Genomic DNA, 27,812 nt, shown 5'->3' on the forward strand with positions numbered 1-27,812 from the left:
ACCCACTCCAGTATTCTTGCCTGGAGAATCCTATGGACAGAGAAGCCTGGTAGGCTACAGTCCACGGGGTTGCAAAGAGTCGGACAGGACTGAGCGACGGAACAGAACAGATTGTTTAAGTAAAATTTACTTCTGCTCTCTTCGCTCTTTTGCGCAGAGCCTGGCTTCTCGCTGCTGTTTACTCCTTCAGCCTCAGTAACTTCTTAGGAGTTTCTTGTTTGGCAGATTGGCTGGTGGTGAGTTCTGTCAACAAATGCTTGAATGAGACTGCATTTAATCTGCCTTCACCTTTTTGAAAGATTTTCACTATTAAATTCTAGGTCAATGGGCATCCTTCCAGCGTGCTGAAGAATACTGTTTTATTATCTTCCAGTTTGCACTGTTACTGATGAGAAATTGGCGGTCATCCCTGTGTTTAACTGTGCACAGTCTATTTTTTCTGGCTGCTTTTAGGATTTATATACGAAGTCACTGATTTTCAGCAATTTGCTGTAGTAGCTTCCCTTGTCTGTTCTTGGAAGAGCAAATTAGCCGAGATGGCATGGTCAGGCTTTCCCGCCCCACACCCTCCCGCTCTTGCCCCAGGCTTTGTGAACAACGATTCTGTAACAGCTGAGATCGCTTACAGCACTGCGGGTGTGCGTCAAGATGTTCCCGTTTGCTCACGGGCAACCTTCTGTAAGCATATATAAGCTCCACCTGGAAAGTCCGTGTGGCTCCAAATTGGGAAAGGAGTACGTCAAGGCTGTGTAGTGTCACCCTGCTTATTTAACTTGTGTGCAGATTACATCATGTGAAATGCCAGGCTGGACAAAGCACAAGCTGGAATCAAGATTGCTGGGAGGAAAATCAATAACCTCAGATATGCAGATAACATCACCCTATGGCAGATAGTTAAGAAGAAGAACTAAAGAGCCTCTTGATGAAAGTGAAAGAGGAGAATGAAAAAGCTGGCTTAAAACTCAACATTCAGAAAACTAATATCATGGCATATGGTCCCATCACTTCATGGCAAATAGATGGGGAAACAATGGAAACAGTGACAGACTTTATTTCCTGGGCTCCAAAATCACTGCAGATGATGACTGCAGCCATGAAATTAAAAGATGCTTCTGGGAAGAAAAGCTATGACCAACCTTGACAGCCTATTAAAAAGCAGAGACATTACTTTGTCCAAAAAGGCTCATCTAATCAAAGCTATGTTTTTTCCAGTAGTCATGTATGGACATGAGAGTTGTACCATAAAGAAAGCTGAGTAGTGAAGAATTGATGCTTTTGAACTGTGGTGTTGGAGAAGACTCTTGAGAGTCCATTGGACTGCAAGGAGATCCAACCAGTCACTCCTAGGCAATCAGTCCAATGAAGAATATTCATTGGAGGGACTGATGCTGAAGCTCCAATCCTGATGTGAAGAGCTGACTCACTGGAAAAGACCCTGATGCTGGGAAAGATTGAAGGCAGGAGGAGAAGGGGACAACAGGATGAGATGGTTGGGTGGCATCACCAACTTGATGGACATGAGTCTGAGCAAGCTCCAGGAGTTGGTGATGGACAGGGAGGCCTGGCGTGCTGCAGTCCATGGGGTCGCAAAGAGTCCGACATGACTGAGTGACTGAACTGAACTGAAAGCTATGTGTTTATGCTTCTTGATAAATTTCTGAAGTTTGCAAACCGCTGTTAAGCTTATCTTGTGAATTTTCATTTTAGATGTTATATTCTTCATCTCTAGAGGTCCCATTGGGTTTTTCAAACCTTTATTTGTATGGAAGAAGGGCTGCATCACAGTGCTGCATTGGTTTCTGCCGTACGTCAGCATGAGTCAGCCGGAGGTAGGCCCATGTCTTCTCCCTCTTGACTCTTCTCCCATCCACGTCAGTTTTTTTATTCCCTGCATCTGGAGAAAATGCCCTACAGCAAATAGTGATATCCCTTCTGTCTCTTCACACCCACACACATATCCGTTTTGTGGTTTTGAATAAACCACAGTTTACCCAACGGTCTCCACACGTCGATAGGCAGTTGGGTTGTTTCCAGCCCTCAGTTATTGAAACAAGGGCGATAATATGTACCCTTGAGCACACATTTTCTCATGTTTCCTGACTGTGTCTGAGGTGGGTCGTAAGAGCTGGTGGCATTGGTTCAGATGGTAAATGCCCGGTGTTCTCACCAGGTGCAGCCTCGTCCCCTCCTGGCGGCTCCCTACTTGGACCCCCAGCACCTGGGTGAGCCTGCCTGCTCTTCTGGAGCTCCGCTCTCAGGGTCCAGGGTCCCCCTGGGACGGGCGAGGTCTGGTCGTGCGATGGGAGTTTTCGTGGCTGTTTCTCTGAAGGTGGACGAGGGGCTCGCTGGAGCAGAGCTGTGGCTGTTTTGAGTCCCATTCTATGCTGAACTTCGGGTGTTTCCTGAGCTCAGGGAATGCCCCGCCCCGCACCCACTCACCTCAGCAGTTCAGAGACAACTGTACTGGGTCCCTGCAGGAAAAATGAAGAGAAATTTCCAGCAGTGTGGTTGAGGTGCCACCATGGGCAGAACATGGGAGCAGCAGGCACAGTCCGGGGCGACAGGGCGGGCGGTGACCTCTGGGCCCCTCCTGCCCCGGGAGCAGGTCAGCCCCTGTTCTGGGCGTGGTGGCCTCCAGCAGAGTGAGGTTGGCCGTAGTCGGGAGGGAGCAGATTAGCCAAGATGGCTGTGGTCAGGCTCTCTCGCCCCGTGCCCTCTCACTCTGGCCCCACTTTTTGTAAATACACAGTTATGTAACCGCCAAGATCGCTTAAAGCACTGTGCGTGCAGGTCACAAGGTGCTCGTTTGGCCATGGGCTAGCCTTGTTCTGTGAGCACGTACAAGCTCCACCTGAAAAAGCCCTTGCGGCTATGTCATGGCTCCATTGTGATGCTGAGGCTGTTACAGCTGTGTCCGCTGGGTCAACCACGAGAGCAGAGAACCCAGCGTGTCTGCTGGGCTGACGTGCCAGCCCAGAGAGAATAAACGTGTCTGGTTCCTGCAGCTCCTCGCAGCGTCATCCGGCTTCCCCGCTTGTGCCTGGCCTGCCCTGGGTGCGGCGGCCAGCGTGCGCAGCGAGATCCAGCGAGACAGTGGGTGCAGTGAGCAGGGTCAGTGGAAACCGTGACCGGCCAGTCCTGGACGCCGGCATTGGGGGGCATGGGGCCCCGCCTTGAGGTGCCCTTGTGGCATTGGGCTCATTCACCTGCCTGGGCGCCGTCAGGGAGAGCGGGCGTTGCGAGCCCGTGGCCAGCACCAAGACTGTCCGGGTCGCCGTGGCTGTCGGACCACGGTTTGTTGGACGGCCGCCCGGGGAGTGGTGGCCGGCCTGGAGGGGGCGTCAGGAGGGCCCTGGGTCCCTGTGGTGGCTCCGACATCAGACGCCGCTGGCCTGAGTCTTGGAGGCCGGGGCCCCCGCGGGCCGTCTCTCACCACGAGCTCGCCCGCCCGCCTGCCCTTCATCCCTGTCTGCATCCTGCCCCTCCCCTTATGGTGACAGCACGCAGGCTGCACTAGGGCCCTCCGTGATGACGCTGTCCAGCTTGCTCACCTTCTCAAGGACCATCCTGAGTCCTGGGGGCGAGGGCGTCGACGTGGGAGTGTGCATTTCATCCCCGCGCAGCCCTCCTCCAACTCCATTGCCTATCCTCTGCCAAACTCCGCTGCTTTGGGGCTTAGAGGAACCGTCGGCGAGGGGCCTGGGGTCGAGGAAGGGCGCAGACCATGGGGCCGGCTGCTCACCCTCTCTTTTCTGACCGCTGCCTCGACCCTGGCCCAGGGGGCCGTCCCCACTCGCAGGCAGCAGGGAGCATCTTGGCCGGGTTGGGGGCTGGGGAGGGCAGTGCGCGTCCTGAGGGACTCGGGGGCTGGGCTGGTTGACCCCTCTGCCCCCAGGGAGGCGCTGGCTGGCAGTCCACTCCGGCTGAACCCTCATCGAGAGGCCAGCTTCCCAGGAGGAAAATCAATGCGTTGACAGGCTTCAGCCTCGGTGCGCTCAGCTCTGCTATTATCACACAAAAAGCCAGGCAAGCCCCCTTGGCGAGTGGCTCACACGCCCCGGGTCAGTACTGAAAATCTATTTTTGAACAAATAATAGATTCTCTTCCCTGGAACGCAAGGGGAGCCCAGCGGCTTTTTAAGGCTGAGAAGTTTGAGGGGGAAGCAGGAAGAGGCCACTCAGAGGTGGCACGTCTGGTGCCCTGCCTGCCTCCCTGAGTTCTGGCATCTGTCCAAGCTCCAGGCCTGCACCTGGTTGCTGTTTGATCACCCCCTGACTGACCGAGGCCGACATCGCAGCCCCGACCTTCCTTGGGGAAAGTCTGCCACAGGGGTGCAGAGCCCGCCCGGGAGAGGGCAGGGCGGCCCTGCAGCGGGCTTCAGGGACAGATGACACCAGCCTGGTGCGTGGGGAGCTGGGCTCGACTGCAGAAGCGGGGGGCCTGGACAGGCGCAGCCCAGGCCAAAACGGTAAGTGTGTCCAGCGACGCTGTCCGCGGGACGTGGGTGTACATAAACGAGCTCAGCACCCACAACCGCCCCAGACAGAAGCAATGTGCTGAGCAGGAAACGGAAGCTGGAGGCGCCTGGGGCGGCAGGCCAGGTGCCCGTCACCCCAAGCTGCCCACCCTGAGCCGCCCACGTGGCTCTCGTGCTGCCCGCTGCCCCCCTGGTGTGTGAAGGGCTGGGCGGTGGAGGCCAGGCAGGCCTGCGAGGAAGCCGAAGGTGGGAGGAGGCGTCTGAGGACTTGCTGAGGCGGTGGCCCCTCACAGCTGGCAGGCTCAGGCTGCAGGGCCTGCGGGTCTCCCGCCTGCCCACAGCCCTGCAGGGCACAGGAGGGGCCGCATGCGCCGCGCCCCAGGGGTTGAAGCAACAGGTCCCAGGTCCCCGGGCGCAGGAGGCCCTGCACACCGAGGCGTCAGTGGAGGGGAGCAGCCCCAGCGAGCACGGTTGGGGTGGCAGCATCCCTGCGTGTGAGACCCCCAGTGGAGGAGGGGGCTGTGCGGGGTCGAGGGTGGGGGCCTGCCAACAGAGGAACGTGGAGGGGAGCGCACAGTGAGGGCCGCCTGGCACCTGGGGCCGGCTCCTGGAGCGGGGTGGGCGTGGTCCTGCACACATCCCCGCCTGGCCTCTCCGCTGCCCCAGGCCAGGCGGCTCATGCTGTGCCCGTTAGAGCCATGAGCAGGGCTCTCCCTCAGGCTGGTCAGGTTGGGGCCACGTCTACATCTTATCACAGAGAGGGTGCAGCCCTCGCTCGATGGACTCTGAGTCTGCAGTGACGTTGGGATTCACCGTGCATGTGTGTGTGTGTGTGCGCGCGTGCAGGGGACGGGACATAAACATTTACTTTGACCCTTTCAAACAGCATTCAGAACTTGGAGCCGGAGACAGTCTGCTCATGAAATAAACATAATTCTCTCTGAATAAGCTGCATCTGTGTGGCACTGTCCCCAGACATGTGGCCCAGTCACACCCCCATCCGAGTTGGTGCTCAACCACACAACCTCAGGCGGGGCCTGGGCCTCCAGAAGCACCTCGTGCCGTGTTGGACCTGCAAGCAGAGAGAGGCCCGGAAACCTGGGGAGCCTCTCACCGCCTCCTCCAGGCAGCCTTCCTGCTTCTGCAGCCACGCTCCTTCTGCAGCTATGCTCCTCTTGCTGGACTTTCGAGGCTGCTCTGTGCAGCCACTCATAGCGGATGCTCCCCCCGCCCCAGGCATCTCTAGTCCCCTCCGCTGGCCACCCGGTCATCTCGTTCTGAGTGGTTGCCTTTCTCTAAGTCTCTCTTTCCAGGCTGAGTTGAGAGCTGAGGCTTGTCCAATTCTTCCCTGGGGGCCCCCGTTTTCACCCCTTTCTTAATCTGACCTCAAGTTTTGCTTTTGGAAGCTGATTCAAGGCCCCTCCTTCTCGTGTGGAGCCAAATGTCTCAGATTTTGCCATCTTTCCTCCAGAAGGTCAGAAGCCCCAGGGGCCAGTCCCTTGTCCCCACTTGAATTAATGGAGAATCTGACGGGACCGTCCACGCCGCAGTCTCTGTGGGGCAGCATCTCCGGCTCTAGCATGAAGTAGACACCGAGGTGGTCAGCTGACGTCCATGGCGTGGCCTGTCTGGCCCTGGTGAGGTCTGGCCCTCTGCCCCTGACTCCAAGGCCTGGAATGTCCCCCTGATTAGAGCAGTTTGTGTTTCCGGGACCACGTGCACCCAGGAAAACCCTGGTGTCTGGTGCTGGGGCCAAGCGCCCGGCGTGTCGTCCCCGGGCAGGACTCCTCCTGGTCTCTGGGCCTGGATCTGTCTCCCCTGTGCTGCAGGTTGTCACAGGCCAGCTTTGCTGAGCTGAGCTCCTGAGCTACTGGACCTAAAGGGGTGCTGGAACATTCGTGTTGCAGAGCCAATAGTGGCAGGGAGTCACTGGGACTCCTGTCCCCCCAGGTGCCTGGGGCCAGGCCAGCTCCCCTCTCCCCACAGGGAGGGTGTCACGTGCCCCAGGGGCCGGGCTGCGCAGCTGGGGGCCAGGCTGGTGGCCGTCGGAGGCCCCACAGCTCAGGGATCCCCTGTGGGGAGCACTGTTGAGAGGGAGGGGGGTGGCCTCGGGGGTCCCTGGGGAGGCCCTCTCAGTCGCTCAGAGGGGCCTATGGCCCCGGCCAGTGTTGTGTCTTCACAACCCCGAGGGTGTGTTCTCACCCTTGAAGAAGCAGGAGACTGGCGCTGGCGAGTGCCGGCGGGTAGCCCCAGGGAAGAAGACCCGGTCCCGGGGACACAGGGGAGGCGCCATGCGAGGCGGCCGTGGGGGCGCACACCTTCTCCCGGTTGCTCTGCTGCCTCGAAGCCCCGCCCTCCCCTCGAAGCTCCTCCCTCCCCATTTACAGGTCTCGTGGGCAGGCCGACCATCTCACTTTTCCGTGTCATTTTCCCCGAGGTTTTACATCCCCGATGTTTCTGACCTGAAACGCAATTGCTGTGGTGTTTGCCAAGCGGTCTCTCTGCGTCCCTTGGCCCTTCTCTGTGAGCCACAGTTCTGCCGATGGGATGCGGGCTGGGCTTCTCTTCCTTGTCTGGCATGTTTTCCCAGCTGGTGTGGTGTCCTGGGCATCTGTGAGCCCCCCACTTGTGTGGTGAGGCTCTGACCCCATGGGCTGAGGGGACGTGGGTGTGAGTCCTGACCCCGTGGGGTGAGGCCCTGCGCCCGTGGGCTGAGGGGACGTGGGCCTGGCAGGCCTGTCGGGGCTGCCTGGGCTGAGTCAGAGGGCCGTCATTCCCACGGCCATTACTGTGCTTCTTAGGTCACCTGTCCCATGTCCAGCCTTCGGGAGCCCTCTAGGGGGCTCTGTCCCTCTTCCAGCCCCCCTCCCCTGCTTTGCAGCCCCATGACACACTCCCGCTCGCTGACGCCTTCTGCGTCTGGGCTGTGGAACCAGCAGTTTCTCCAGGGAGCCCTGAGGCCTCTCACAGGACAGGGACCTTCAAATCTGCGGTCTGAGCTCTGGGAGGGCTCAGGGCCCACCGGGTGCCACGCCTCTCAGACCAGAGCTCAGACATGCTTACCCCACACACAGGCGCCCAGGTCTGCCCCGCCTACGCGTGTGTGGACACGCATGTCTGTGTTACAACCTGGAGCACGTGGGGACCCCAGGTGGGGCAGCAGCCCGTCCGCCTGTCTCCTGAGCCTGACTGGCCCCATCCACAGACTCTCATTATCTAGGGATTATCCAGGGCCACGCTCGGAGGGGCCTGTTCATGGCTCTGCTGACACCATCCTGAAATTCTTAATGAATTTTGAACACGGGCCCCGTGCTCTCATTTTGTACAGAACCTGCAAATTATGCAGCCATTCTGATTACCCCTGCTTGCCCAAGTCTAGAATAAACGCCGGGCAATTTCAGGGTTGCTAACTCATCTCTGTGCAAAACAACGGCCTAACTAGGGTGCAGTTCTACGTCTTCTGGTTCTTGGTCAAAACACCGTCTTGCAGAGACCTGGGCTGGCCGGGGTCCAGTGTCCACCCACCCACCCACCCTCATGGGCTGCCCAACGTGCCCTCAGCCCGGTGGACGGTCAGCCGGCCCTGCGGGGAGGGGCACTGGGGGGCTCAGCCCGGAATTAGGGGCTGCTGGCCCCCATCTGCTGGGGTGGGAGCCGGTGCTTGGCTCTAGGCTGATGGCTCGGCTGTGTGCGATATGCTTCGCCTGCACCCGGTCAGCCAGGCCATTCAGCTTTAACTGAACCGACCTCACCGAGGGGCAGCGGCTCAGTGGACTGAGGGCAGACCGCAGCGCGGCCCCTCCCGCACTGGACGAGCAGCCAGCAGCCTGGTCAGGCTCAGAGGTGACCGCCTGGAAGCCTACCCTGCTGGGCAGCTCTGCGGAGGCCCCCACGGCCGGTGTGGCCGTGCGCCTGGCCCAGTGCCGCGGGCGGGATCTGTGGAAGCTTCGGGTCCTCCCTCCTCGTGGGCACATCCAGTGCAGGCTCAGGCCTGGGTGGTCTGTGCCGTCTGCACGCTCTTTGTTGAGGGGGCACACGGATGTGCGACTAAGCCTGGGGTTCCCCATGGGGCGCAGGGTGTGGAGGGGAGCCCCTGGGCAGAAGCCTAGAGCACAGTCCAGACGCAGCCTCGGGTGAAGACTGGGTGGTCGGAGGACCTTCTGGGTCCGGCCCCGGTGGAGACGGCGTGGGAGCGGAGGACAGTGCTTTGGAGCTTCCGATGCGGCCCCCTGCGCGTGCCCACCCTGCACCCGGGAGCCCGGTGTGCTGGGACCTGAGGGCCGGTCCTGCTTCCCCCGGAGTTCATGGCCAGTGACTGCTGTGCAGCCTCGTGGTCCCTCTCTGGCTGCTGTCTCGAGGTCCACGGGGAGGAGATCCAGCACCTTCCATTCCTAGCCGGCACCACAACGGTGCAGGCACACACCATGCACACCTGCACACGCTCACGTGTGAGCACACGTTTACACACATGAGCACACAGCTCACATGGCTGCACACTCTCACATGTGAGCACACATCCACACACGTGTGCACACACCCTGCACACTGAGGCAAGCCCTGGGCCGTTGCTCAGGAGGGCGACGGCCTGTGGCTCCAGAGCTCTGGCCCCGCTGGCTGTGAAAGGCTTTGGGGCTGCCTTGGGGCCCAGGTGCAGCCACCGTCCCAGGAAGGACACGGATGTGAGCACGAGTCATGGTGGCCTGGTTGCTGGCGGGGCCTGGCGGCCAGGAAGCAGGTTAGCTCTCAGCCTGGTGCGCACAGGACCCCCATGTGGGTAACTGAACGAAGTCTCCCGAAACGACCTCACCTGTGCAGGCACTCACGTGGCATTTCCTAACTCCCTGAAAGAAAGAGTCGCCGCCCTCGTGTTGGCTCCTGCATCCGCTGATGGTCACACCCGCAGGCTGGGGCGCAAGGCCCTCAACCCCTGCTTTGCGGCCTGCGTGTTCCTGGCGGGGCTGCCGGGGCGGGCAGGAGGGGCTGTGCCGGCCACACCCGCCCCATGCCGGCGCCATGCGGCCTCCCCACTCCGGTGTCCCCCTCAGTTCAGCGGGCCACTCCAGCATCCTGTCCTGGGACCCCCAGCCACCCCCCAGGCCGTCGGCCTCTTTGCATGGCAGCGTGAGTGCGTGTGCCATGACTGTTGGGCTGAGGGTCTTCCTGTTGAGTCCCCGGGGCCTGTTGGGGCCTGTCCACAGCCCCGTCATCTCTGCAGCCCCTCCCAGGTGCCTTGCACCTGGCAGGAGGTCGTGTGTGTTCCCTGGACAGAAGGATGAGGGGTGTGGGTGTCCTGTCCCAGTGGCTGGAAGTCCGAGGCCACAGTTCTGCGGCTGAGGGGGACTCTGGCCCAGGCCCCCTCCAGCTTCCCGGCTTGGCCGGCGTTGGTGGCGCCTGGATTCAGGGAAGCATCACCATCTCTGACCCCCTCCGCATGGCGTCTCCCTGTGAGCGTGTGTCTCCAGTCGTCCGGCTTCACAGGACACAAGTCCTACTGGACAGGGGCCTAGCACCTGCAGGGAAGCCTCAGCTTCACCAGGTCCAGCCACAGAGGCCCCGTTTCCAAACAGGCCACACGCCCGGGTTCCGGGGGTTCGGTGTTCAAGACGAGTTTGGGGGAACAAGCAAGCCCCAGGGGGAGGACTCGAGGTGGGAGCGGGGCCGTGGAAACCCCGGGGAGCCAGTGTCCAGGCCCTACCTCTCCACGAGGCCCCTTGTCTTTCTCAGCCCCAGCTCCGCACGCCCACTGTGTGCTGAGTCCTCGGGCCGGGGGCTCACGTGCTCACAGGACCCAGGCTGCTCTGGAGCCCACGTGCAGGAAGGGTCGCGAGCCCCCCCCGTCCCCTCAAAGGCGCGACCCTCCTGTCCCAGGAGTGCTTCCCCTGTTCACTCGGAGCGCCCCAGAAGGCCTCCCCGGAGCCCTGGGGGCCTCATGCTCCTGCCTGCTCAGCCGCTGGTCTGTGGCTTGTCCGCTGCTGTTCGGGAGGGCTGGGGGCTGGGGCAGGAGAGGGCCTCAGGCTGAGGCCTGCTGGGGAAGGACCGTGTCCAAGACCCTGGCCGCCCTCGGAGCAGGGGGCTCAGGACTTGGTTTGCTGGTTGCTGGCCGCTGGCTCCCCACCAGCCTGTGACCCTGGGCCAGCTCCATCCTCACCGCGCAGGAGATTCCAGGAAAACGGGCCTCGTGGCCTCAGTGGTCTGTCCCTTCATTTTTGCTGTGTCCTGCCAATACAGGAGACACGGGTTCGAACCCTGGGTCGGGAAGCTCCCCTGGAGGAGGAAATGGAAACCCACTGCAGCCTTCTTGCCTGGGGAACCCCAAGGACAGAGGAGCCTGGCAGGCTGCGGTCCAGGGGGTCCCAAAAAGTCAGACGTGACTTAGCGACTAAACAAACAACTGATTTTACCCCTCTACGGCTGTGGGCAGAGGGGTCACCCAAGGGCACTTCGCAGGTCACAGGTCACATTCTGACCTTTGGCCTTCGACCTCGAGCCCAGGGCAGCCCGCTGGTCCCAGTGGGTGGGTGATGTGTCCCCCCGTTCTGGGGTTTGGCTGTACTTGGGGGTGCCTGACCCCACGGGGTGGAGGGCAGGCGGGCAGGCCTGCCTCTGGGGGGTGTCTGGGAGAGGCTCCTGAGCACTGGGGTGGTATCTGGGTCCTGTGCGTGGGCCTCGTGGTCCCCGCCGCCCACCCTTGCCCATGGCGGCTCTGGACGGGGCGTCTGTGCGGTGGGGCATCTGTGCGGTGGGACGTCTCCACAAGCCAGACCGTCAGAGTCTGAGGATCCCCCTAGGGTGGAGGACCCCCGGGAACAGAGTAGGCCTGCGCTGTGGGGAGGGCCAGGACTGGCCCGCCTGGCCTGGGAGGGTGAAGATCTCTGCAGGGCTGGGGTGGGGGCTTGGTGGGGCAGCCTGGGTGGTGTGGGGGTGGTGATGTGAGGTGCGGTGGGAGCCAGGCCCTCCTGGGGGGACAGTGAAGAGAGCCCTGGAAGGCCAGGCAGGTGCGCGTCGGGTCTGGTGACATGAGGAGAAGCCACACAGGGACCCCAGGGGCTGGATGGTGGCTCGGAGACAACCAGGGCCTTTCCGGGGGTGGGGGTTCCTGAGCTCCGGCCCCCCACTCTGTTTGCTCCTGGGCCTGGGTGGGAGGCCTGTGCGGGCTGGGCAGTCTCGTCCGAGGCTCTAACATAAAGCCTGTTTCCAGCCCAGTGTCCCCTGGAATTTCCTAGTTCCACTTTCACATGAGAGAGAAGGCAATGGCAACCCACTCCAGTACTCTTGCCTGGAAAGTCCCATGGATGGAGGAGCCTGGTGGGCTGCCATCTATGGGGTCCCTAAGAGTTGGACACGACTGAGCGACTTCACTTTCACTTTTCACTTTCATGCACTGGAGAAGGAAATGGCAACCCACTCCAGTGTTCTTGCCTGGAGAATCCCAGGGACGGGGGAGCCTGGTGGGCTGCTGTCTATGGGGTCGCACAGAGTCGGACACGACTGGAGTGACTTAGCAGCAGCAGCAGCAGAAGCTTTCACATGAATCTCTTTTGTGCAGTTTTAATTTGAAAGCCTTTTTTTTTTCCTCCTGGTAAAAGTCTTCTGTTTTGCTAACACAAGGAAGTTTCCTGACTTGAGTCCAAACACAGGAATGTTTTCTTCCATCCAAGAACCAGGAGGTCTCAGGTTTTTCTCAGCTGAAGAGTCTCAGCACAGAGAGTGGGTGTTTAAAGCCAACTTCAGACCTGGGCCCAGAGGCCTCACAGGGGGCCTCGGGGCTGGAGACCCTGCTGGGCTCGCCGCGTCCTGCCCGGGCGTCACCTCCGGGCCTTTCCCAGCACCGGTCGTGGTGTGCAGGGCGGGTTCTTGGAGGCACCGAGGTGAGCGGTCAGTCCTCTGAGTGTCAGCGCAGGGCAGAGCGGGGGCCGTGCCTTGGGCCTGCGAGCGCCTGGCCTCACCCGCTCCCTCCTCCTCAGTCCTGGAAGCCGCTGGGGACGCTCCACGCACGCACGGGCAGGGCCCTCCTGGCAGAGGCCGCGCCCTCGCCCCCAAAACCCCAGCCCTTGTGTCCACGTGGGCACCACAGATGCCCCCAGAGTACCCAGCGTCCCCATGGGCCCACAGGGAGCGGTGCTGCACTCAGAGATGGGGGAACCGGCAGATACAGGTTGGATCCATTAGAATTTCCAACATCAGACAGAGTCATAGAAGCGAACTACTGACTGGATGGAACATAACGTTTCTCTGTGCCCGCCCTGACCAGGAAGCAGTTAGAAACCGTGGGTACTAACGCGGCCCACCAGCCACGCTCAGGCCGGGCTTCTCAGCGCCTCCCTCATCCTGACACTTTAATCCTTTTGGCGGCCGCCCAGCCGGGCAGGGGGAGCCCCTGCAGCAGGTGGGCAGACCGAGGCCCCGGAGGTCAGGACCCTCACCCGGCAGCGTGGTGGGGCAGCCCCACCCTCACCTTCATCTCCAGCTTCCTCCTCAAACAGCTGAGGCCCCTGCCTGGGAGGTAAAGGATGAGCTGGCCTGGCCCCGTCCCCGGAGTTGGAGCCTGGAGCAGCCAGGCCAACAGGGTCACCCTCCCGGGGGTTTCGCTGGCTCCCCGGGGAGCTGGACCTGCAGGAGACCTCCGTCTCTGTTTCTCTGGTGTAAGAGTATGGTTTAGAATTTTACATTTAGTCTCTCTGTGAACAAAGGATATCAGAGCATTTAATAGCTGATGAATCGTAATACCATCTTTGAATATGTTTCTTGAAAAACTGCTCCAGATACAACAGGATCTAGCCAGTCAAGCATATCGCTGTGTAAATACAGAAGCAGGCGGCTATTAACCCAGAGAAATGTCCCCTCTGACAGAACTCTCACCTACACAGCAAATGACTTGAAGCCAAGAGGAACTTGGGCTTCCCAGGTGGTGCTTGTGGTAAAGAACCCACCTGCCAACGCAGGAAACATGAGACAGGAGTATGATCCCTGGGTTGGGAAGATCCCCTGGAGGAGGGCATGGCAACCCACTCCAGTATCCTTGCCTGGAGAATCCCATGGACAGAGGAGCCTGGAGGGCTGCAGTCCGTGGGGTCACAAAGAGTTGGCATGACTGAAATGCCTTAGCACATACAAGAGGAACTTAGCTCCTGGAATAAGTAAAATTATTCAAATTCTACATAAGTGTGTTCAGCGTCGAGTCGATATAGACTCGATTCTTAAGTTCGTTGTGTATATGGAAGCTGCCGGCCAGCCCTTGAGGAGGGACGCAGAGGGGCCCCAGGGGGCTGCAGGCAGGGCCCTCCGGAGGGGCAGGTGGCGCGGGCCCCGACCTTCGACTCCGGCCTGCAGGGCCCCGACCCATCACCGCTGCCTCTGCCGTTCCGTTTCCCTCCGATGCTCTGCCAGGGAGACAAGGCGCCCATGGGAAACACCATTCACAAAGCGGGACTCACCCCTGTCAGGGGCACTGACGCTGAGAGTTTCTATTTTGTTAAAATGAAAAAAAAAAAAAAAAAACCAGTCAAGCCAGACACACTAAATTGTAGTGGTTCGATGTTTCCCGTTCCGTGGAACGGCCGCGGCCCCGTGCAGGGGCAGCCCAGTTGCCTGGCCCTGTCTGTCACCTAAGGTCAGAGGGCGGGGAGGCGGCCAGTGTGACCGTCAGCTTTGTTTTGCTTTCCGAGATGTGAGTGGACCTTCAGTGTGGCCCGTTGGTGCCCATGCGCGGTGAGGGGTCGGCTTGCAGGACCCCGGGCAGCTGGGAGGTTCCAGTACCTCAGGCTCTGTTGGTGGTGTCGGGGCCCTGGGGGTCCTGGGCGGGGGAGGTGGGAAGCAGGCAGGTCTCCCAAGGTCAGGACAAGGCAGCATCTTCCGGGGCGGGGGAGACCAGGGAACGCGGGTCTTGCTAATTAACCGTCTCAGAAAAGGTGACCTTTCCTGCTGTCCATGACCAGGAGACGGGTAAAGATGCTGGTCAGGTGCGTCTACAGAGATTAAGCGGGGATCGTGGAGCAAAAAAAGGAAAGCCAAACATGGAGGAATTCGTTTACCCTTTAAATCACGATTTCACTGTTGCCAAGCCTTTATTAAAATGCTCCTCTCAAAGGAAAGATCACATGGCTCTTCTGGGCTGTAACACCTAGACTGTTTCTAAAGGTCACTGGGCGAGGAGCATCTGTCCAGCGGTGAAGCGCCGTGTGGATGAGCAACTGAGGCCTCCCGTCGATGGAGCTGGGGCACGGGCGGGCTTTCCCCCCCAGGAGCTGGTTTCCGCACCCGGTCAGAGCGGGAAGAAAACATGTACTGAGGCGTTTCAAAATTGACATGCTTCACTTGTATTAAAGAGCATGACCTCCCCTAGGAGAACAGTCATCAAACACAGCATTCAGGGGGCTAGCCCCACTGGGGTGTGTGAGACTGGACCAGAATGACAGCCTTTAGATGTAATATAAGACCTCCCATCATCTGTTTCCACCTATCCACCTACCTGTCCATCTGCTCAAGTACACACAAATTACACACCCATCCACCCTTCCATCCACCCATCCATCCACCATCCATCCATCCACCATCCATCTACCCACCCATCCATCCACCATCCATCTACCCACCCACCCATCATCCACCCTTCCCTCCATCTATCCACCATCCATCCACCCTTCCATCTACCCATCCACCCACCCACTATCCACCCACCCGTAGCCCATCCCTGTTAACTCATTCATCTGTAAATGTAAATTGAGTGCCACTACACTGTGTACCAGCTCTAAGACACGCAGAAACGCACAAGACGAGCTCAGCCCCTGCTCAAACTGGGGAGACCGTGAGCACTCTCTCTTCCATGGGAACCTGCTGGGGAGAGTGGGGGTTCATGAGCACTGACCAGGGGTGGAACCCAGAAGCAGAGGTCAGAGCGGACTCCCAGAGGTGGCATCCAAGCAGAATGATAAACCACAGGGCTCTTCTCTGGGCTGTAGCCAGAGCTGACGGGTGTCTAGTAGGACCTCTCTCTCTAGAGTGGATGAGAGATCCTTAGGGACCAAAGGCAGGGAGCTGCTCAGGACTCTGGTGTCGTGTCCCCAGAAAAGGTGCTGGGGCTGCGCAGTAGCCACGGTCAGCCTGCCTGGCCGGGGTCCGGACCCCTGGGAGCCTGCAGGGGAGCTGACTGGGTAGAGGAGAGCTTGAGAGAGAGGAAGGACAGGTGGGAGGCCGGGGGGACACACCCACGGGGCCACGGGGGGGTCAGGTCGAGCCTGGCAGACCTGGGAGGCTGGGGCTGTGCAGAGCTGAGTGAAGGGTGTTCTCAAGGAGGGGTCTGGGGGCCCGAGGCGCCACCTGGAAGAGACGCCGTCGGGCAGGAACGTGGCCATACAGCCCCGGCCGTCTCCCCGCGGGTTTCTCTATTGTTGGGGACAAGCACATGAGGGGCCACTGTGAAGGCAGACAGACGTGGACACCACGGTTCTTCACGAGTGCTCAGCGCTCCTGGGAAGGACGGGGGCCCAACTCCTCTCGGCCACACCTGCGCCCGCGCGCCAGTCCACCCGTGCCTCCCCTGAGCAGCCTGTTCCACGGGCCTGGGCTGAGGGCCGCTGCCAGCGACGGCTGCGAGGGCTCCGCCGGCCTGTCCGGCAGCCTCCCCATGGCCCCGGGCACGCGGCCAGCAGGGCGTCCCCGGACCACGGACCAAGCCCTGCGTACTGCAGCGCCAGAGCCTAAGTCCTCTCCAGCGACCTCGGTAACGTCGGCCAATGGGCTTCAGAAACCGGCCCCGCCTTCCGAGCCGGGGTTTGACTCCCGGGTCAGCGCTGCTCTGAAAGCCATTCCCTAAGGAAACCAGAGCTGCGGCTGCTGAGACGGGCGCCTCTGAGAACCGAGATTCCGGCGGGGCCTCCCTCCTAAGGTTGGGGGGTCCAGGCTAAGCCGCAGGGCTGCCGCTGCTCCTGGCAAGCTCTCCTTCTCACTGGCTGGGGGTCCGCGGTGAGGGGACCATGAGTTGACCGGGACCCATGTCCGGCGGAACCAGTGGCGCTCCACACAGGTTTTACGGAGTTTTCCCTCAGCTACAAGGAAATGAACAGCACTTCTGTCTCCCACCCAGGCCCCCCGCCCCCGGGGGCACGGACTGGACCCACTTGGTACGGGGATGCTTTTCCATCGTTTGTGTGGCCTCTTCCATTTCACGGCTGCACAAGAAGCCCAAACGTGACACTTGGCTTTTTTAATAGGAGCGAAACAAAGGGTGTAGGAAGCCATCGCGAGTGCTGGGGTTCTCGGCAGAGAACCTGTGACCTATAATTATTGTTATTTCTCCTCCACACGCGGACCCGGAGGCCCGAGATCCAGGGGGCCCTGGGGGGCTGGCGGGCGTGGGGGCAGGCGGTGGCTCTAACGCACGGAACGCAGCTCGGTCGATTCTACCTGCGGGGTGGGCACAGACTGGGGGGGTGCACAGCGACACGCGGGTGGCGGCTCAGCTCCCGGGGCACCGGGGCCGGGGGGCCGCTGCCGTCCCGGGAGACGCGCGCGTGTCCGGCCAGGCGCGGGGCCGGGCCGGGGCCGTCCAGGGAGACGCGCGCGTGTCCGGCCAGGCGCGGGGCCGGGGTGGGCGGCTGTCCTGCAGCTCCTCCTCCTCCTCCTCCTTCGGCCTACACCACGAGCCAGTGGCGGAGCTGCAAAGGAAACAGGGTTTGCTGAGACACGAAGCGAGTTGCCCCTTGGATACAGGCAGCTCCAGGGCTGGGGGCCCTGGCGTAGCCGGGGTGGGAGCGGGGACCAGTGCGGCTCCCAGGCACCACAGACCTGACGCCCCGGTCGCTTCCTGGAGGCAAGTCATCGCTTTACAAAGTGAGCACGGCGGCCTCGAGGGGCCAGAACTCGGCCCAGTGGCCCCACGGACCCGGGTGCTGTGGCCTCTGCTATGGGCAGACACTGGACGCCGCAGGCCTGGGAGGGTCACAGAGCGCACGTCGCCAGCCCGCCCGCGACCCGCGGTGCCTCCAGCCCCTGGCGGCCTCACTCCTGGGGTCTCCGATCCAGTCCCGGGGGAGCCCCGCGCCCGGCGGCGCCGGCTGCTTTGTGCGACCCCGCACGTGCGGGATGCGGCCTCGTTCCCGGCTCGGGGGCCGGGCGAGGCGCACAGGCCCCTATTTAGCTGTCCACCGCCTGTGATTACCTAGCTATTAGCTCAGCCTATTTCTGAGCACAAACCATTCGATCGCACTAAATGGCTAGAACTGAGTGTTTGTAAACATTTCCAAACAAAGACGTGCAGGGCTTGTTTCAGATACAGACATCCCGGGATTGTGGGGGAGGCGGCCCCCTCCAGGGCTCTCCCCACACCCCCCCCGCCCGCCCTCCGAGGACCTGCCTAGGACACACTACGGGGCTTCCAAGTGCAGCCAAAGGGCAGGGCCTGGCGGGGACAGAGCAGCAGAGGCCGGGGCCCGAGGTGGTGGCTGTGTGGTGACTTCAGGCCAGTGCTGGGGTGGGGGCTAGGGGCACACCGGGGACCCCAGCTGGGACCCAGCCCAGGGGTGAAGCGGCCCTCTGTCCCAGCCACGGATGAGCCCAAGGCAACCTTCTTGGGAGGAAGAGGAGGCCTCTCAGAGGTCCAACAAGGGAAGCTCAAGCCATGAGCCGGCAACCAGAAGACCAGAAACAGCAGTGGTCAGCAAGAACCAGAAACTCCAGTTCAGACCCCTGGACCAGAGAGGTGGAGACCTTCAGATTACTGGGCAGCTGTGTAAGAAATGGCTTAGAAGGGGACATAGGCCACAGAGCTGCACAGTTCAAAGGTCAAAGGCTGCTTCCCAAGAAGAAGCGAACAAGGTCCCTGTCAGTGAAGGGGGCGCAGGAAGGCAGTGGGTGATGGAGCTTTCGTGATGGGGGGGCACGGGGGAGTGAGCAGGGCAGTGTCAGAGAGGATGGCCAGAGAGGCACACAGAGATCTCTAGGCCAGGGACTCCCCGGCGGTCCAGCGGTTAGGACTCGGGGCTTTCACTCCCGAGAGCCTGGGTTCTGTAAGGTCGCGAAAACGGGTGTCTCAAGCTGTAGGGAAATAACCCAGACACCAAGGGAAAGTAACAGGCTTTATTGGCAGTGCGCCCCCGGGCAGAACCCACTGACCACAAGAACGGCCACGAGGAGTTCTGCCACGAGGAGTTCTGCCCCGAACAAAGGCAGGGTGCGATTTTTACGCCTTCGGGGCAGGAAATGGCATCATATAACCTGGACAGGCCTAAAATAAGGTAAAGCTCGGGAACACAGGATTGTGAATGGTCAGCTAGTTGAGGTGGTGAGACCGCGTTGGTCGCTCTGGAGGTCAGGAAGGGGGGAGATCTCGGCAGAGGGTTATTACGTCAGAGATTCCTCAGCAGTTTGGGGGGACTTTTTCCCCTCTGGCAGGGGAAGAAGGAGACAAGATAGCCACCAGGAAGGGGAAGCCAAGAAAGCCACCAGGGTCCAACCTTACAGGTTCAATCCCTGGTTGGGGAAGTAAGACCCCGCAAGCTGCACAGTGCAGCCAAGAACAAGGAGAAACAATGGCTTTTCTGGTCCAGATGGAGTAGTGGGGACCTGATAGACTCTTAAAATGAGCAGTGTGTATATAATAATGCATTTTCAGACCGCAGGAGATTGGACGACAAAGGACAGAGGCCCTGAGAGACCAGGAGGATGAGGCATCCAGCTGCCCCACTCGCAGCCTCCAGGGACTTTCCAGCAGCAGCATGGGGCGCGGAGCACAGGGCAGGCGGTGAACCCCGGGGCTGGCGAGATGGGGTGAGCGTGGGAGAGCCCCGGGGGCTGCAGTTCACAGGACGGAGCTCCAGAGGGGCGGGCGCCGCGCCCAGAGCTCTGAGTATGTACACGGGGACCCGAGGGTCCAGCTGAGCGGTCAGGTACTCGAGGCCGGACAGACCCTCCCAGCAGGACTCAAGGAACATTCCCCAAACCTAGAGACTGGGAGCTGAGGCTGCCCCACCGCCAGGCGGGAGCATCTCTTGGGTCTCGGGGAGCTGACTAGAGTGTTCCCCAAGGTCTTGCTCCAGCATCAGGAGCGCGGTGAGCCCACACCCAATGCTGCTGTGGTCCCACCTAACAAGTCTTCACAGCAAGTCCCCCAGAGATCAAACTGTCTCCAAGTAGATGACCCAGAACAGAGCTCCAGAATATCTGGTGGTGGTTTAGTCACTAAGTCATGTCCAACTCTTGTGACCCCATGGACTGTGGCCCTCCACGCTCCTCTGTCCATGGGATTCTCCAGGAAAGAATAATGGAGTGAGTTGCCATTTCTTTCTCCAGGGGATCTTCCTGACCTGGGGATTGAACCCAGGTCTCCTGCTTTGCGGGCAGATTCTATACCCACTGGGCCACCAGGGAAGCCCCAGAATATTTAAAGTAACACAAATATATCTAGGCTGTAACATGGCAAAACTCCCAGTATCTAGCATTCACTTAAAAATGACTAGACATGCAAGGCATCAGCAAAATTCAACATCTCATGAGAAAAGCCAACTGATGCAGACCCAGAACAGACACAGATGTTAACGCTGGCAGATGAGGGCCTTGCACAGTGATCATAACTGCACTGCGCGTCCAGACAGGTAAGCTGGGGCATGACTGACATAAAATGTCCAGCTTGGACTTCTAGAGCTGAAAACTATAGTGCGTGAATTGACAGATCCGCTGGGTGGGCTTATCTGCAGATTAGGCTTTGCCAAGGTTGAAAAGTTAACTAAACAAAGCAACAGAAAGCACGCAAAATAAAACACACAGAGGGAAGAGAATTAAAGAACCTAAACTGTGTAACTGGAACCCTTGAAGGTGATGAGGCAGAAAAAATGGAAGGAATGTCAGCAAATATTTCCAAATACACTGAGAAAGGTAAACTCACAGTTCCAAGAGGCTCCAGGGACTGTGGGTATAAGAAGCATGAATCCTGGTGCATAACCACGCACAGTGGAGAGGCGAGCTCAAGGACTCAGCAGGAAGCCCTTACAATAAAGTTAAAAACGACGGAAACCAAACAGTCCACTTCTCAGGAATTTAGCGGCACCTATAGATGCCACCCGGAGAAGGCAATGGCAAGCCACTCCAGCACTCTTGCCTAGAAAATCCCATGGACAGAAGAGCCTGGTAGGCTGCAGTCCATGGGGTCGCTACGAGTCAGACTTGACTGAGCGACTTCACTTTCACTTTTCACTTTCACACATTGGAGAAGGAAATGGCAACCCACTCCAGTGTTCTTGCCTGGAGAATCCCAGGGACGGCGGAGCCTGGTCGGCTGTCGTCTATGGGGTCGCACAGAGTCGGACATGACTGAAGCAACTTAGCAGCAGCAGCAGCATAGATGCCACCAGAGAAGGCAATGGCAACCCACTCCAGTACTCTCAGCTGGAAAATCCCAGGGACAGAGGAGCCTGGTAGGCTGCAGTCCATGGGATCGCTAAGAGTCGGACACAACTGAGCGTCTTCACTTTCATTTTTCACTTTCATGCATTGGAGAAGGAAATGGCAACCCACTCCAGTGTTCTTGCCTGGAGAATCCCAGGGACGGGGGAGCCTGGTGGGCTTTCGTCTATGGGGTTGCACAGAGTCGGACACGACTGAAGCGACTTAGCAGCAGCAGCAGCAGCATAGATGCCACAAAACCGTGCAGCAGAAAAGGCCCAGGAGACAACCAGCTGGATCGAGACGGTGTTGACTCTGGGGACAGGAGGAAAGCGGACGGGGGAGGCGGATGTGAATTGCTGTCAAGGTGGAGCTTGTTCGGTCGTTCACAAGGGTGTATTTTGTCATGTGATTAAATAAATGAGGAACAGCCCTGCGTAGGCCAGTGCACAATGGAGCACCCAGACACAGCCTAAGAAGACCCCTGACAGAGGGTGAGACCCGGAGGGGCCGGGGAGATGATCACACGCAGAGCCCAGAACGGCCACACAGAGGCGAGGGGCGAGGTTTAACACTCAGCTGCAAAACTCCCAGAGCTCACCAACAATAAGAATTTACAGATCCCGGACACACAAGATATTCTGGGAGGGATAAGTAAGTAAAACTACTTGTAACAGTTTTATAATAACACAAATAACAGCAATCTGTGCTCGGACACATCACAGGGAGACTGCGGCCAACCCCAATGGGAAAGGAAGCTGGACGGGTCCGGGAACACAAGAGACCCCGCCCCACAGGACATGGAGACCCCGCCCACAGGAGACCCCGCCCACAGGAGACCCCGCCCCACAGGACAGAGACCCCGCCCACAGGAGACCCCGCCCCTCAGGACACGAAGGCCCTGCCCACAGGAGACCCTGCCCACAGGAGACCCCGCCCCACAGGACACGGAGACCCCGCCCATAGGAGACCCTGCTCACAGGAGACCCCGCCCCACAGGACACAGAGACCCCTCCCACAGGAGACCCCGCCCATAGGAGACCCCGCCCACAGGAGACCCCGCCCACAGGACACGGAGACCCCGCCCACAGGAGACCCCGCCCCTCAGGACACGAAGGCCCTGCCCACAGAAGGCCCTGCCCCTCTGGACCTCCCGTCCCAGCAGGACTGTGGGGCGGCAGGTGGAGAAGCCCTGTCGTCAAAAGGCCAAGAGACAGTAACTCAATCGAGAACCACGTGCCTGCAGAAACTCTGTCATAAATGAGGGCAAAGTAAAGACACGCACAGATACATGGCGTGGGCAGAAACCAACACAATACTGTAAACCAATTATGCTTCAGTTAAAAATAAACAGATTAAAAAAACACTCCCTCAGAGGACTGTCTGAAGGGTACTGTTTGAGAGGCAAGAAAGTGACCTTTCAAGGAAAGATGTAGAAGCCAAAAAGTACAGTGAACAAATAAACCCTGGACGCACACACTCGTCCAGGGGTGTTTCTGGAGAAAATAGCGACAGCAACAGTAATAACAGTGCCTAATTTGTGGGTTAAAAAATACATAAATGACATTGGCTAATAATAGCTCATTATTATTTAAGAGCTGACTCACTGGAAAAGACCCTGATGCTGGGAAAGATTGAAGGCAGGAAGAGAAGGGGACGACAGAGGATGAGATGGTTGGATGGCCTCACTGACTCAACGGATATGAGTTTGAGAAAGCTCCAGAAGATGGTGAAGGACAGAGAAGCCTGGCATGCTGCAGTCCATGGTGTCACAAAGGGTCGGACACGATTTAGCAACTAAACAACAAAATTATTAATTAACTGAACTGAATCAATAACAGGAAAAATTAAGTCCTTGTGATATTCAGGATGGGGTTCATATAATGCTTAACTTTATACTTGAAGTTAACTTTATACTTGAAGTCCGTATATGTTTGGTACAGGGACTTCCCTGGAGGCCCAGTGGTTAAGGATCTGCCTTATAACGCAAGGGATGTGGGTTCGATCCCTGGTTAGGGAACTAAGATTCCACAGGCTGTGGAGCAACTGACCTGGGGGCCACAAGTACTGAGCCTGTGCACTCTGGAGCCCACCCGCCACAGCCAGAGAGCCCACGCCCTGCGATGGAAGAGCCCCCATGACAGAGCTATGTCAGCAGCTGAAGGCCACACGCGGCCACAGAGATAGTTAAAAAACTCAAAATATGGTCTGCATCAAAAAATCTTAAAAGAAATACATGTAGTACAACATTAAAAACAAGTATAAAATCAACAAAGCACACGAGTTCCAAACAAATAGTGTAGAATAAGAAAACAAATCCTCCAAATCAATTATAAAAGACAACAGAGGGGGAAAAATAAACATCAAAAAATGGAACAGAGTTTAAAAAGATAGCAGAATCCAGCCCAGCTATATCAGTAATCCCAACAAACGTAAAACAGATTAATCTGCCCAACTGCCAGACTAAAACATTTCAGTGTATTTGAGGTTTGCAAAAGACACCAAAATTTTAGGATGACTGCAAAGCTGGAAGTTAAAAGATTTCAAATGATGTTTCAGGTAAACTCAAAAGAAACCCTGTGCAGCTATAGTCCTCTAGACGAAAAGGACGAAAAAGAGCAAAAGCATCTCAAGGGGAAGAGGACAGGCTGGGTTACGAGGAAGTGCCTGAGCCTGTACCAGTCCCAGAAAACTGGCTCAGGTCAGATAAGGCGGAACCCAGTAGAACTACAGGGGAAAATGGACAAATATGCTTTCACGGCAGGATGTTCCGTAAATGTCTCCTGCTCACTGATGGCTGAACGGAGCTGAGATGGGTAGAGACAGAAGAATTGAACAAAATAGTTACCAACCTGGTCTAACGGACAGAAGGAGAGCTGTATATCAACAACTGGAGAAGACAGCTCATCTAAAGATACAAGCGACATTTGTAAAACCTGGGTAGGTACTTGGCCACAAAGGAGCATCAACAGACTTCAGAGAATGGGTAAACAGGTGTCTGAACACAATACCATTAATTTAGAAACGAATAATAAAAAATATAACTTCCCCATGTATTTAGGGATTTCAGACAGAGTTACAAGCAACTCATGGGTGGAAGAAGGCACAATGAAAATTAAAACACATTTAGAACGAAACAATAAACAAAACGCTATGTTAAAAGCTATGGAATGAAGCCACCAGGGTATTTTGTGGGAAATTTTCAGCCTTGAATGATTATGTGAGAAAAGAAGAAAGGTTGAAAATTAACTACCCAGGGTCTAAATTAAGAAGTTAGTTAAGGTGTGACAGAGTTGACCAATGAAAGCAGAAGAAATAAAGACATTAGCGCTGGAAGGAAGCAGACAGAAGGCAAAGCTCCAATAGTGTGTCCTGCGCCAAGTCAGCGGCCCTCCAGTCTCGTAAGCGAAGTTCTCTGTCCGTGAGCCCCGCCCAGCCGTGCCCCTTGCAGGGCGTCTGAGTCGGTGTCCGCTTGCTGGAGGGACGCGGCCGGGCAGCGCCTGTGGCCGTGGCTAGCACCCTGGTGCGGGAGGAGCCCCGCGGCACTCACCGTGAACTGGCGCACCTCTCCGCTCCCCACCCGCTCGCGCTCCATCTCGGGCGTGATGGCGTAGGCCAGTTTCTAGAAGAGAAGGGGCCACCGTGGGCGTCGGCCCAGCGCGGTAGGCGGGCCTGGGGTCACCGCCACGCGGAGCGGGGGCTGACGGCCAGGTCTCCTTAGACCCTGGAGCAAAGTCCAGGCTGACTGGAGGGAACCGGGATTGGGTGTGGAGTCTCGGTGGTGGGCCCTGTAGACAGGGGAGCCTGCACGCTCCAGCAGCGCCTGTGGCTCCCATGGGGTGGGGGTTCAGGAGGCACTGCCGTCTCTCACAGCTAGAGAGGAGGCTGGTTCCCTCCCGCCACCTGCCCCCCGGACAGCTCCTCCCGGGCCTCTCAGCAGCTGGCCCTCGGACTGTCTGGGGCCAGGCATCGCCCACCCCTGGTGTCACTGACCTCCTGTCCCGGTGCTGAGATTCTAGGGAGCAGAGTCTGGCCCGTGGGAGGTCCAGCCCACTGGCCTGCAGGCCCCCCACCCCAGCCTACACAGAGGGGTCTCTCCCAGGGCCAGCGGTCACCTGCTGTGTGCAGGGCTGCCCCTCGGCAGCCAGCGAGGGAGGTGTGAGGCGGGCCTCCACTGACTGACACTGTCCAGCTCTGCCGGGGCCGCAGGGGCCTGGGCTGGGCCTGCCTGACACCGAGGGACGGGCTGGAGGCCAGCCCGCGAGGGGTCCCCAACTTTGCGTCCAAGCCAGAGATGCCATGTGGCCCTCGGGGAACGCTTGGCTCTTGGGGAACGCTTTGCTCCCCATGTTCCCCAGAGAGACTGGATGGGGCACCGAGCAGAGTCTGAGGGCCCCTCGCATGTGGGGTCTCCTCTCAGGAGGGCCAAGACCTCCATCTCTTCTTCCAGGAATCCCAGCACCGTGATGGGAGGCGGGGGACCCCTGTGCTCAGATCATAGGTCACCCCCCGCCCCCTGCTTCACAGGGGACACAGCAGTGAGCCTGACCCAGAGGCCCGGAGCCAGCTCCACCCTCACGGGATCCTGCCTGGCAGCCCCGCTGCCCCGGCTCAGCCCCGGGTGGGCTTGGTCCCCTGAGTCCGCCCCCACCCTGAGACCACGGCTGTCTACACGATGCAGAGCGGGCGTGCTCACACCCAGAGACACCTGCAGGCGAGGACACACATGTGCGTGCCCATGTGAAGACACACTGACACACACACAACACGCCCAGAGACACACATGTAGACACACACATAGTCACAGCGCCTGCGCCCGCCCCCCGCCCCCCCGGCCCTCACCCCGGCACGGTCACCGCCCACTCCAGACTCTCCCGCTGGTCCCAGACGAGCTGGTGGGAGCAGGCCTGGGACTCCCACGTGACCTCGCGGCGGCCTCGCAGCAGGCCAGAGGGCAGGAGAGGGGCCCCATGCAGCTACGCACCTCCCGCGAGGAGCCAGGCAGGCTGCAGAACTTGTAGGCGGCGTAGATGGGGACCGCACACATGGAGGACGCAGCGATGGCCCAGCCCAGGGCGTTGGCCCACGCGGGGAAGACGTAGGCTCCGTAGTGCGGCGGCCTGAAGGTTGCGAAGCTGACCACGACCACAAACTGAAACCGAGCGGCAGGGTCAGGGGCTCCCGAGCAAGACTCCGGGGGAGGTCCCCCACACGACGGCCTGAGGCTGCAGGCCCTGGCAGTGGGGGCACTTCCCCCCGAGTCTCAGGGCTGATGGGAGGGGCTCTCTCGCTGTCCTCCGTAAGCCCCTGGGTTACCACGTGGGGAGAAGCAGGACACCTCGCTGTCTGGAGGCAGGAAGGGTGACCAGAAGCCCCTGAGCAGGCTTGGACCAGGAGCCTCACCCCTGCTCCACTTCCTGTCCTGCTGGCCCTTAGGGGTCGGGGCTGCCCGTGTCCACTCACACCCGGGGGGCTGGGCTGGCCGGTGGGGGCGGGCGCTGAGGTCTCTTGGGGCAGATCTGCCCAGCCTCTGTGCGCAGAGCTGGATGGCCCCAAACAGCCAGCTGGGGCCGTCGGGTAGGGGGGACACTCAGGGGTCCTGAGCCACCAGGACTCGGCCACGGCCACCTGGCCCTGCAGCTGTGCAGTGGACGCGTGGCCGGGTTCCAGCACAACAGCCTGCAGGTGGACTTGCCCACCGGCCTGAGCTTGCCCAGCCCGGCCCAGACCGCAAACAGCCACTGGATGTGCCGGGGAGCCCCAGGCCTGTGCTGTGGGTGAACCCCGTCCACTCCCCTCCTGCCTCATGGCCGAGCACCCACGGACCCCAAGGCTGACGTCCCTCCGTGGCCTCCAGGCAGAGGGCGGCTGATGACCTCAGTCGGGTGAGGACCACCCTGCCGCCCACGTGGCTGTCTCAGTGGGCCCAGGGTGGGGGCTATGCCTCCAGGAGAACCGAGGATTTGGGGGGCCAGCCTGCCCTCCCAGCTGAGCCCCGTGACCTGCAGACTCTCGCCCCTGGGGCACCCGGTCCGTAAGGGTGGAGAGTCCCGCCCCCAGCCTCAGGCACGCGCGCCCCACTCTGGCCCTGGGCTGGGGCGGGGCCGGGGGGAGGGCGGTGCAGGAGAGGGGGCGGTGTGGGGGCGGGGGCTTCACCAGGAGGAAGCAGGGGCTGACGAACTTCCAGCACAGCCGCCAGTAGAGGCTGGGCCGCCGCCCGGTCATCTGCTTGATGTCGTCGCTGAACTGCCACACACCTGCAGCAGGGGCCAGGCAGGGCGTCAGCGCGGCCCGCCTGGAGACGCGGCCCCCGGCCCCCTGAAGCCCGGGGTGCACGGTGCCACCCAGGCCACCGGGGGCAGGGTCATACCGACCGGGGCTGGTGCACGTCCCCAGGGTGACCCTGGCTTTACTGACGACCGCAAGGGAGGGCATGTGGGGCTCCCACCCTCCTCCCCAGGCCCACAGCCACCCCTGCCTCCCTCTGTAATGAACGTTATTTTCCTTTACAAAAATCATGGTAAAACATAGATCACGTGAAGCTTTCCATTTTAACCGCACACAGCTTGGGGCTTGGAGCACAGTTGCACTGCAGTGCAGCCATGCCTGCCACCCTCCCCAAGCCTTCCTTGCCTTCCCCAACTGAGGCCCCGGCCCCTCCCCATCCTGCTTCCAGCCTTTATGACCCTGACCGTCCAGGGACCTGAGGGACTCCCGTGGGATCTGTCTGTCTGTGCCTGGCTCGTGTCCCCGAGCACAGCGTCCTGCACGCTCACCCACGCAGGAGTAGGTGTCCGAGTGTCCCACTGTTTAGGGCTAAACTATGCCCCGAGACATGCATACAGTCGTTATATTGTAGGGAAAGTTCCTGCTAGAAGCTGGATGAGCGGGTTTCTCTAGGTCTCACGCTGATTTTTCCTGCCTCGAGGCCAGTTGACAGCTGGCCGGCTGAGTCTCACTT

At 59.5% G+C, this 27,812-nt stretch overlaps 1 protein-coding gene across 1 annotated transcript in view; it reads right to left on the bottom strand.

Moving 5' to 3' along the window:
* Positions 1-16,962: 16,962 nt before the first annotated feature.
* SLC6A3 (solute carrier family 6 member 3) overlaps positions 16,963-27,812 on the bottom strand; it is a 37,708-nt gene continuing 26,858 nt past the window's right edge. Inside the window, exons 12-15 of the mRNA XM_055421744.2 lie at positions 27,008-27,108; positions 25,836-26,003; positions 24,402-24,473; positions 16,963-17,130 (exon numbers count right to left, since the gene is read on the bottom strand). Of these exons, the coding sequence (XP_055277719.1) occupies positions 17,107-17,130; positions 24,402-24,473; positions 25,836-26,003; positions 27,008-27,108 (365 nt within the window). The 3' untranslated portion in view covers positions 16,963-17,106. The remainder of the gene's footprint in view (positions 17,131-24,401; positions 24,474-25,835; positions 26,004-27,007; positions 27,109-27,812) is intronic.

Source organism: Moschus berezovskii, chromosome 18 (genome assembly GCF_049115385.1).
Source record: "Moschus berezovskii isolate FMDL1 chromosome 18, NW_MosBer_1.0, whole genome shotgun sequence".
In the NCBI taxonomy this organism is placed as follows: domain Eukaryota; kingdom Metazoa; phylum Chordata; class Mammalia; order Artiodactyla; family Moschidae; genus Moschus; species Moschus berezovskii.